Source organism: Miscanthus floridulus, chromosome 1, assembly GCF_019320115.1.
Source record: "Miscanthus floridulus cultivar M001 chromosome 1, ASM1932011v1, whole genome shotgun sequence".
Classification (NCBI taxonomy): Eukaryota; Viridiplantae; Streptophyta; class Magnoliopsida; order Poales; family Poaceae; genus Miscanthus; species Miscanthus floridulus.
In genome coordinates this window covers 64,947,487-64,959,613 of record NC_089580.1, presented here as the reverse complement: position 1 = coordinate 64,959,613, position 12,127 = coordinate 64,947,487, and the positions used below count along the sequence as shown (strand labels likewise).

At 45.8% G+C, this 12,127-nt stretch overlaps 1 protein-coding gene across 1 annotated transcript; it reads right to left on the bottom strand.

Moving 5' to 3' along the window:
- Window positions 1-211: 211 nt before the first annotated feature.
- On the bottom strand, window positions 212-5,970 carry LOC136458060 (uncharacterized). The gene is made up of 7 exons (XM_066458070.1): window positions 5,865-5,970; window positions 4,927-5,067; window positions 2,967-3,296; window positions 2,843-2,869; window positions 2,592-2,717; window positions 522-2,145; window positions 212-437 (listed from the first exon to the last, which is right to left on the bottom strand). The coding sequence occupies exons 1-7, from the start codon at window positions 5,968-5,970 to the stop codon at window positions 212-214; spliced, it is 2,580 nt and encodes an 859-aa protein (XP_066314167.1).
- Between the last annotated feature and the right edge of the window lie 6,157 nt (window positions 5,971-12,127).

Below are 12,127 nucleotides of genomic sequence, written 5' to 3'. Positions count from 1 at the left end.
AGAGTGGGTAGATATGTCTCAGTGGCGGAGCCAGGATTTTTAGACAGGGGGCCCAGCCAAGTTTAATTAATAGATTGTTATAATCGAACTCCCAGAGAAGATGAAGATTGGATATACTTTACCAAATATATCTCATATAAAGTCATGGTTTCATATTTTTCATTACATAAAAGTTACTGCAAGCAAAAGTATTCATAGAAACTAACCTTTTTCATTTTAGTCTTACTCTGCGTGTCTTCATATCATAGAAATTATCAATAAGTGTATCAGTTGTGAACTCAATTGCAATCTCCTTCTCAATGTATATTATCAAGCAATCTCTCAGAAATTCATCTCCCATTTTATTTCGGAGTCTTGTCTTCACAAGTTTCATTGCAGAGAATGCCTGCTCTGACGTAGCTGTCGAAACTGGTAGAGTTAGAACAAGCCGAATCAATCTGTCAAAGAAAAAAATGCTTAGTATTTGCCATCTATAAAAATGATTTGGGATAATAGATAAAAAATGAGGGATGTTATATAACCTGTCAATCAAATAATAGTCATTTGATTTTCTAGTTTCAGCTAGTCGACGGCATAGATCAGCAATAGTTGATAAATTCTGGAATTGTGGATTTGTGAGGACATCAAGCTCATAATGTTGTAATTGATGTCTCAAGTTATTTCTTTCTTGTTCAGAAAAATCAGCAAGATAGAACTTTGAAGCTAACAGGCAAATATCATCAATTTTGAACGATCTAAATGAATCTATAGGATCCAAAGATGTACACAAAACGAGAAGCTCTGTGGCTTGTTCACTGAACCTGCTATTTAACTCATGTAATTGTTGATCAATAGCAACTGTGAAAATGTCATATTTGTAGTGATGCTCAACTGATAGCTCATTCTCAGCACGAGATCGAATATAGTCCGCATAGAAGGCATTCATATTTGGCACTTGTATTCTTTGTTTTATGCAAAATGATGTCACGTCATTAAGAAGGGCACTCCAGCCATGATCTCTTAAACTTTGGATCAATTTCTTGGTAGTGGCCACATCATCCATAGCATTGACAATATCTTGAGTTTTTTGCTGTAGCTTTTTGCAAAGTAGGTCTGTGATGCCCATGAGTTCTTTCATAACATGCAAAATAAAAACAAAGTCCAATGACATCATTAATTTAACAGCACCAGCAGCCTTCACTTGTCCAGTAGGTGTGCTTCCTGAACCTTTAGCAGTAGCAATATCTTTCAATACTAGAAATGTAGGCTTGTAAAGCTTTAAAAGACTACAAATTGAATCATAATGTGAGCTCCATCTAGTATCCCCAGGACGATGCAAGGTTCTAATCTGGTTAGCACCACTTCCAGTTTCAAGCTCATTAAGTTCAATTAGATGCTCCATTTCAACAACTTGATTGTCATGAAGGTCATCATTTCTCTTAGTGGAGGACACAACAGTATTGACAACAACAGCAAGATGTTCAAAAAAATTATGAACCTCAGTTACTTCTTTGGATGCAGCAACAAGAGCTAACTGTAATTGATGGGCAAAGCAATGAACATAATATGCATAAGGACACTCTTCCATAAACTTTGCTTGGAGTCCATTCCACTCTCCTCTCATGTTACTAGCACCATCATAACCTTGTCCACGAATATTTTGGACATCCAAATTATGGGCAGATAAAACAGAGCATATTTCTTGTTTAAGAGTTGCAGAGTTTGTATCATGAACATGCACAAGATCCAAAAAACGTTCTCGGACAAAGCCTTCTTTGTCAACAAAACGAATAACAACTACCATTTGTTCTTTTCTGGACTCATCTCTTGATTCATCAACAATCAAGCAAAACTTAGCATCACCTATTTCATTACGAATGGCTGTTTGCACATTACTAGCCATAAGGTCCAAGATTTCTTTCTGAATCTGTGGTGATGTGTATTTAGCATTCAGTGGAGCATTATCCAGTACCACAGCCTTTACCTCATCATCATAAGAAGCTAGAAGTTTTACCATCTCAAGAAAATTACCTTGGTTTTTTGAGTCAACAGATTCATCATGTCCTCTGAAAGGACAAGCCTGGAATGCTAACCATCGGACTGCATCAATTGATGTTCGAAGACGGAGTCTATTCTTTTTTATTTCTTCATTTGTTTGCTTCTCCACTGCATGTACAATATGGCATGGCTAATTCTTTAAATTTTCATAACACTGAACATTGTATTTATGAGCTGAACCACAATCTTTTCCCATGTGAATCATGAAGGCACAGTTTGATCCATCATTGACTTTCTTCCAACTTCTAAATCCTTTCACTGTGAATGCATTAGATCCTATTTTCCAACTGGTTTCTTTGAAAACAGGAAGCATGGAAAACAAAAGGCGGCATCTTTTGTAGGTGAATACTCTAACCAAGGAAAAGATTTGAACCAATTAGACTGAAATCTGTGTGGATGTTTCTTCGAACTTGAAGGAGGGTACACATCTTTAATAAATTGGTACGGACCGTGCTTTATATATGCTCTAATAACTTGATCTTGTTCATCTGGAGGATAATCCCAAATTTGGCAACGCAGGCCTAGATCACGCTCTACCATTAAAACACTTGTACCTTCACAATTAACTCTCTGAACTTTAGTTGTTGTTTGCCTTGGAGTCTCCTCTGCTACCTCTTCATCTTTTTCATCCTCTTCTTGTTGTGCAGCAACCCAATTAGCAATTTCATCTTTATGTGTCTCTTTGTCAGAACAAATAACACCAATGTTCTTCTTGTAAAAAGAATCTAGTGTCCTCTTTCTGAGTACCACGATTATCCTTCAGACAAATATTTGTAGCTTCTATAGAGTATAGGCTACAGCCTACTGCCTACTGAAACAATTCCACTCCAACCTGCAGAACCAATAGGCAACAAATATGAGTGTGAGCCCGATGAAGAAGTTGCAGGTAAGCTAGCAGAGGAATAACGAAGAAGGGGGCACCGACGCACCGTGGACGCTGGCGTTCAGGCGAGCCTCAGGAGACAGAGCAGGAAGAGCAGGAAGCGGGTGGACGGACGCACTGTCTCCAGCGGCGGCGGAGACGGCGAAGGCAATCGTCGCAGCGGCCACCGCCGCGGTGGCCGCGGAGCCAACAGAGGCAAGCGGCGGAGACTGAGAGGGCAAAGGCAGTCGTCGGGCAAGCCGCAAGCGGCGGAGATGGTGAAGGCACTCCTCGCAGCCGACGGAGGCAACCACCGCAGCGCCGGCGTCATGTGCGAGGCTAGAGGCCACCACACCGTCCGGGAATGACGACACCGAGGGCGAAGTCGAGCTGAAGCCTGAATGCACGGTGGCCGGTGGGCCAATTGGAACAGGAGAAGAAAAACAATTAAAGCCCAATGGGTGCGGAGGCAGGCAATGACACGGAGGCCTATGGAGGCTTTACTAAAAATTTTCAGCAGTGTTGGGGGGGGGGTGTGGCCCCTGCTGGGCCCCCCTTAGCTCCGCCAGTGATATGTCTTGGCTTCTATGGATCTTGAGGACTTTGTAAATTGTATGTAAAATGTGATGTTTAAACTCCTGAATAGTTGGATGGGTATCCGAGAAGCTTGAGCTTGGTTTGCCTGTGACTAAGAAGTGAGACCATCATCTGGATGTCAGAGATGAAGTTGAACCAAGGAAGCTAGAGAGTCTGGGTTGTAAGTGCATGTAGCCTTTTTGTGGATTGAATGATAATATGATTAATGTGGCAGAACCGTTCGAAATAACACGTTTTCGGAGGCGTTCGTCTTTTACTAGACACTAAGCACCCCGAAAATTAGCTACATCGGACAGTTACGTCGAGCACACCCCTAGGGAGAACTCGAACAATCCACGTTTTTCACCCAGGACCCAATAATGAGTACGAGCTTACAATACTTAGTCCATTTCATACAACAAGAGTTCTCGGAAATACATTATTATAATACCAAGTTCAGAGTGCGAAATTTAAACATCGAAATTGAAATAAACATCTAACGATAAGATATAAGGATCTGTCTATGCCCACCAGAAGAATCCTCCACACAACAGTCACTCTTCAAGCTGCACCTGCAACAGGGGTAAATAAACCCTGAGTACACAATGTACTCGCAAGACTTACCCGACTAGTGGAAATAATTTTCCGACTCCAAAGGATATGATAAGCTTTATGGTTTGCTGGGTTTCCTTTTTGCGAAAAGCATTACTAGTAGTGAATCCTTATGTATGTATTTTATTAGTAGTCATGATTAGTTCATTAGCTAACCATTCTATGTAAGCACATGTTCTACTTTTAAGTAAGAGTTGACCAATCAGATCCATTCATCCATTTTCATCTTCTAGTTCTTACTACGGTGCTAGATCATAGCCAAGTCATACGCTTGTACCCCAAAACATAGGGCCCCGCTTGTACCCTAGGCACAAGCAAGACCAACCCACCACTCTCCTATCAAGGGGTCCAGGTCCCCGTCCAAACTTGGACTCTAAGCCCCCACTCCTGAGTCCCGGACTCAGTATGGTGCTTAGACCTCCACCATCCCCGCCTCCAATCAGTTAGTCTGAAAAGAGCCAGAACCCATGACAAGAGAGCAATGAGCCTTCCTGCTCTTATAAGCAAGTATGTGCTCAGGATAATAAATCTGTGACTTGACTAGAATCCACAGCAACGAACGGTCCTTAATACACCCACCAATACCCGTACCATATCTCTGCCCGGTCTTCATTTCCTTTCACCATTTTATCATGAGAGTAATAATAATAATCACCTATTGTGAGTAACGGTAGGTTACTCATGCTACCGATAGCCCAAGCATAGCAGCTACTCGACCTATACTAGTAGGACTCATAGCTAGGTTATCTATGCATGTAGTTTCAATATAAATCCTGTAACGTAAATGCACATCACACACACACACACACACACATATATATATATGCACCAGGGCTTGCCTTGGGGAGGCGGGGTGTCAGCTAAGTCAGTCAGTGATGGCTCTAACACCTCCTCCTGCACAAGGACCTCCTCCTCGTACTCCTCGATCACCTCTTCGTACTCTTTCTCTCCGACGGTCACGAACTCTACCAACTCGTTCTCTACATGCATGCAATGATGATGCAATACTTAGTATTTTGGCAACAACAACACTTAAAATAAGAATACACATGCTAAGCTACTAAGCTAGCTCTAATGACTAAGATACTAAGCTAATCATTATCTCTACCAAATAGATTTCAAGCTTACCCTACAAGTGCTTAACTTTTATAAACCAACATCATGCCATTATTCCTTTAGCCTTAATGGGTATTTAGCTACCATATTAAGTAGTCTATTCTAGGGCTACAAAATTACAGTGAGCACATAATAATACCAGAAAACTACTATAAAAATTTCAGTATTAAAGCTATCACCAATTTACCATATAAATTCCTACAATATTTAACCTAATAATATTAAGCACTCTCAAATGATTTAATAGCTCCTGGGATCAACATGTATATATATGAACTAAATGCACTAACAGATAGAGCACAATTTTAGGAACTTAACAAAATTTGTTGCATAATTTTTGGATACCTACATGATTGTATATGATTTACCAAAGATCAGCTTAAAATTAAATCAGAAAGCTATTTCTAATTCCTTATGAAAAAGAAAAATGAATTCTCCCGCGCGGCCCACATGCGTGGCCCATGCGACGCAGCGCACATGCACGTGAGCGCGCGGTGGCCCATAGGCGCGGCCCACGCGAGGCTGGCCTACAGCGTGAGGCGGCCCATGGCGGGGGAGTCCCGCGCGCGCTAGCATATTAGCAAAAATGCCCCTGGACTATGAACAAAACAACCCACAATCCACGTTACTATTCCTAGAGACAACACCTATGCAAAAAGACCCTTGTACTCTCTCCTCTTTATAATGACATGGTCCCTGGCCTTCCCCGCGTGCTTTGGCGCGGCGAGCGGTGACACTGGCGACAGCGTCGCCCACTCGGGACCCATGCTAACCTAGCTATGAGGCCGAATCTCACCAAGGGGTCAACGCGAGGCGATGGGCGGCGGTTGCACGAGCCAGGACGCTGTAGAAGGACCTCTCCATGATGGTGGGCACCCTGTGGCAATGGCGATGGCGTTCAGGTGAGCCGCAACAACAACAAGGCAGTAGGGGTAGTGGGTGAGAAACGACGACTCACTAGTGACCTAACCGAGGTGCCGGCTCGGCCAGAGATGACCCGAGCAAGGCTAGCCACGTGTGCGCTGCGAGGTGAACAATGGACCACAAAGGCACGGCCACATCAGCGGTGAGGAGGCGGCACTAGAGCTGTGACTAGCATGCGCATGATGAAGAGGGGTTCTAGGCGGGGCTAGTGGTGCGGTTAATTCGACGCGAGATGGCGAGGTTGGAGCTAGCCATGATGAGGTGGGTTGGGTCTTAATGGCGCGGTGGTAGGAGCAAAGCTCCAAAATTGGAGCTCAGCCTAGCCGTAATCAAGGCGGGGTGGTGTGGGGGTATGTTCCTCGGTATCCATAAGATGAGACATGGGCCGCACCATCAGAGGTGGCCTAGCCCATAAGATCAAGGCGTGCACGGTGTTGCTCGGCATGCACCGCAAGCTATTGTATAGTACCAAATAGGATACTTTCCTTGTAACCCTACCCTCCAGAGTATATAAGGAGAGGCAGGGGTCCCCTAGTGGATAGATCGATACATCTCAATGCAATACATCAGAACACAGGATGTAGGTATTATGTCATACTGACAGCCGAGCCTGTCTAAATCTTGTGTCTTGGTGCTTGTATTACCATCTCGCTCCTGATCTCGCTCGCCTCTATGACAAATCTACCATCATGGGATATCCCTCGATGGATTGCCGAGCATCTTTTGTCGACAGTTGGTGTGCTAGGTAGGGGTGTGCGCTTGATCCATGGTGAGTCAGATGGACTTCAAGATCAGCATCACGTTCTCAGTGGGATCGACTATCGATTTCATACGGGAATCTTTCATCATCGTGATCTGCGGTGGTTCGACTCCTTGCGCGCTTCAACCTATAGAGCACCAGACCCAGGTGCAACCGCCTTGTCTCGCTCGTGATGCACTTGTCAAATCCTCGGTAGCATCATCGACAAGCAAGGCATCCAGATCAAGCCTGACTTCGACATGAGGGTGATCTGTTCTGACTGACTCTCCTAATCCAAGACAAATCATAGCGTACACACGGTCCGTTAGCGGCGGCGTACAAAGCAACTCGACCCTTGCTGATCGGATCTGATCCCATCGTGATGCTTAGCCTGTTTACCACACGATCCATGATCCAGTCTGGCTCATGATTCATGGGCACGCAAGCAAATAAGGAGCCACTGTACTATCTTACAGAACCATGCAACCAAGGAAGCATATATGTGGTATATAGGGCCATGCATCAATGGAGTGCGTATACATGTATATGTCACCGTTTCTTGCATAGCATCGATACTTCGTACAAGTCCAAGTTAGATCACCACACAAGCCAACGACGATGACGAGTACTCTAGGCAAAGGCTGCTCCTACTGCTCCTACACCATCGCTGATCTCGAGCTACCCGAGTCGCCGACCACTAATATAAGGACAACATCGCCTGGACTACTTACTCTGACCACCCACCGTGACAACCGCGACCGCCACCATGATGACAGTTCAGAAAGCTCGAGGGCCGGACAATTTCATCAATGCCGACCAGATAACGCCATATGTCGCCGACCAGACTTTCTGTCTAAAGCTAAGTCACATTTTAATATTCTTCTAAATATTCTCCAATCTCCGTATATCACCATAATGTTTCTCTGAGCTGTTTTCTCTATGTTTGCTCTCCGAACGATTTGCTGAACCCCTGAGCAGTCACGTTGATGCTCGGACGCCTCCAGAGACGGCCCTATCTCCGGCTCCTCCCTACACGTGCATGAGCATCTGCCCTCTACGTTATGGGTGGTCGGTAGTGGCTCCTTAGCGACGCCTGTTCCTCCTACACGTGCACAGGCTCCGTGCTCGATGTTATGGGCTATGGGCTAGCTAGGGCTGGAGACTCAGCTACACACTAACTGGCCGGGCGGTTTGTATTAAATATAATTACATCCTCACACCAACTGATCGCCGAACTACATATGCTATTTCATCGCCATTGCTGATTTTTCTCCGGAGTTCATATATTTTTTACATCATGTACTACCCATTCTACATATTTGTATTGCAGGATCATCGTCCAGGTGATCGGATCACCTGGTGCTCGGACTTCTCCACCGATCAACTAGTTAGACCGCTTGGTTCATGGACTCCGTTGCCGACCAGTTGATCGTACTGTTCGCCGATCGCTTCTACTCAATGCTCACTTCACCACTAACCAGTTGACCAGACTGTTCATCGCTCGTGCTTCATCGCTAGCTACATCGGTTACTCCTTGACGCTTGGATTCTTCGTGCTCGAGGACTAAGTGGGCACACTTCACTGCACGGACATCACCAGCTACGCCGAGGACTCCTCGGTGCTCGGACATCGCCAGCGACATCAGGGACTCCTCGCTCGTCGGTGCTCGAACATCACCAGCGACGTCAGGGACTCCTCGCTCTTCGGTGCTTAGACATCGCCAGCTACGCCAAGGACTCCTCAGTGCTCGAACCTCGCCAGTTTCACCGGGAACTCCTCAGTGCTCGGACATCGCTAGCTACACCGAGGACTCCTCGGTGCTCGGACATCACCAGCTTCGCCGGGGACTCCTCGGTACTCGGGCATCGCCAGCGATGTCGAGGACTCCTCGCTCCTTGGTGCTCGAACATCGCCAGTGATGTCGGGGACTCCTCGCTCTTTGGTGCTCGAACATCACCAGCGACGCTAGGGACTCCTTGCTCCTCGGTGCTCAGACATTGCCAGCGACACTAGGGACTCCTCGCTCTTCGGTACTCTGACATTGCCAGTGACGTCGGGAACTCCTCGCTCCTCAATACTCGGACATCGCTAGTGACGCCAGGAACTCCTCGCTCCTTGGTGCTCAGACATCGCCAGCGACGTCGGGGACTCCTTGCTCTTTGGTGCTCGGACATCGCCAGCGACGCCGAGGACTCCTCGGTGCTCAGACATCACCAGTGATGCTAGGGACTCCTTGCTCCTTGATGCTCGAACATCACCAGCGATGCCGGGGACTCCTCGCTCCTCGGTGCTCAGACATCACCAGCGACGCTGAGGACTCCTCGCTCTTCGGTGCTCGGACATCACCAGCGACGCTGGGGACTCCTCGCTCTTCGGTGCTCGGACATCGCCAGCGACGCCGAGGACTCCTCGCTCCTCGGTGCTCGGACATCATCAGCGACATCAGGGCTCCTCGCTCTTTGGTGCTCGCACATAGCCAGCTACGTTGGGGACTCCCTTGCTGCTCGAATCTTGCTATGTCTCATCGGTGTGCTATCAAGCTACTCCATGCTGTTTGGATTAGGGTGCTGATCTTGGGCAGCATGTCTAGGGTCTTGATACGCGCATGTTAGACGACGTTGGCAAGTTTTTAGATTTCTTTTTCTTTGACCCTGCTACAAGATTCATTCTTCATCTTTCAGCAGGCTTGGGGACTAAGTGGACACACTTCACCTTGTGGTGAATGTGCGCTTTTCATCTTGAGGCTACGCCCGGGGACTGACTGCCTGCTCGGCTGGTCTTTTACTTTTTGACCCTGGCACCACGTGACTATGTCACCTACTATCTGGCTCGGGGACTAGCTATGGGGGTATGGCCCCCGGTATCCACAAGATGAGACATGGGCCACACCATAAGAGGTGGCCTAGCCCATAAGATCAAGGCGTGCACGGTGTTGCTCGGCGTGCACCGCAAGCTATTGTATAGTACCAAATAGGATACTTTCCTTGTAACCCTACCCTCCAGAGTATATAAGGAGAGGCAGGGGTCCCCTAGTGGATAGATTGATACATCTCAATGCAATACATCAGAACATAGGATGTAGGTATTACGTCATACTAATAGCCGAACCTATCTAAATCTTGTGTTTTGGTGCTTGTATTACCATCTCGCTCACCTCTACGACAAATCTACCATCGTGGGATACCCCTCGGTGGACTGCCAAGCATCTTTTGTCGACAGGTGGGGGCGGTCGGCAAGAGGACGTAAAGGCAAAGACACGGGCAAAAGGAATTGATGAGAGGTGCTCACTCTCTGTCTCACCGTGACCGTGACTCAACGGCAGCGGAAAGTAGAGGGAGAAAGAGAGAAATGGGGCTCGATTCATCCTCGCCTTGGTGGGATGCGAGCGGTTGTGGCTGAGGGACCTACGTCCAAGCACGAGGGGACGAGCATGAGCGTCCACGACCAGCCATGGCCCGCATGCCGCAGCGCCATTAATAGCGTGACGACGGCGTGCATGGCCACGTGCGGATCGCACCCAATCAGGCTAGGGAGGGGGCAGCATGATGTAGTGAGTAGACATGAGTACAGGAGTGACATGATGGTAGCGGCAGCGCGGCCGTGGTGGCTCTAATGGCGGCAGCGCGAGGCAGGACAGCAGGGCATGGGGCCAACGGCTCGCTGCAGCCAGCATTGGCCATGCCCAGGCGACCCGACCGACCTAGTGTGGCGACGTAGGGTGACCACACGAGACACGACCATGTGTGCGGTGTGGGGAGGCCATGCGGTGACCGCGCACCTGACGCCAACCAACCCAAGACAAGTACGCACATGAATTTTAAAGCGTTGATCATGACCAAACCGTTTCTCCTAAACCTAAACTGGCTTCACTACACTAAAGATGGCATATGGAACTACTAAATCGAATCATAGCACTACACCACTCCTTAACCCAATCTCTCCAAATAAATTGCTAAACATAGCAGCGTCTAGCTGTTGATAGACTTGGAAATTTTCTAAGTTTTGAACGGAACTTGATTTCAATTTGCGATTTCTAGGCTATTCAAAATATTACAAAGCAATATTATTTTTCAAAAGAAAATGTTTCATTGTCATCTACAAAGTTTGTACTTCAAACTTTATTTAAGTATCACACACATGTTCTATAGTATTTTTGCTTAATAAAAATTGGTTTTAAACCCTACTTGATATGCATGAATCATCGAACCAACTTTCGTTTAGCATTTTTATTGATCATTTTGAGTTACAGAAATTGATCTACACCTTCACCACATGCATTAACACACAAGTATGATACTCATGACATGTTTTAGTGGATGATTAACGGGGTAACAATGAGGGTGTTCTAGTTATAGGTCTAACAAATTCGCTAAGTGTTGAATAGAAATTTGTTTGTATGACATACACTTGAGATATGGATTGTTGTATGACTCAGAGTTGTTCAACAAGAAGACAAAGTCAAGGGTATTCCATATTATGTTGTAATAAAAGCCAAAATGATATATTGTTGTGGAAACAATCTAGTTTAAGTAGAAGCCAACAATGCAAATGGATTTGATGAAATGGCTTATATGTTATGGATATCATCGTATTATATGAAGCAAGTGTATTTGAGAATGTCAGCGAGACATAAGGTTATGCATATCAAATGGTCTCATTTGAAGAGCTTGCTATGAAATCAAGGAAGATCAAGGTGGATTCATGAAATAGATCTGAATGTATACTTACCATTGGTTCAGATCATTGTGTGGCTTGGGTTGGCTTGAGAGGGTGAAGATAGTAAGGAAAGGGCTTCAAAGGACCAAGCAAGGGTGAATGACAAGCGATAGCTTGGGCACCAATGGACCATGACTATGGTGAAGTAGAGAGTACTTGCATTGAGTCTTGGCACAAATCAACCTATGAGAAGTCACATTGTGAGGAGGATCAAATCATTTTTAGATTATTTGAAGAAGTGACATGGAGACATGACTTGAACTTAGATGTGTGAGATGGTTCAAATTCATGTGCTCAAGATGTCTATGCTTAAATGGATGAAAAAAAGTTGGTTGCTACCCTCAAGCTCTGAAGATTGCAAGAATCGACATTTGGAGAGAATTAGAGTTCAAGTGATTTGAATTTAGTTTTTATTTAATCTTGAGTTCATGGGTATGCCATACTATCAAGAGTGATGTGACATGATGATAATTGATTAGTCTATAGTGCTCAAGTTGACCATGTGAGATATGAGTGAGAGCCTCATGGGAACTAACCCTTAGTGT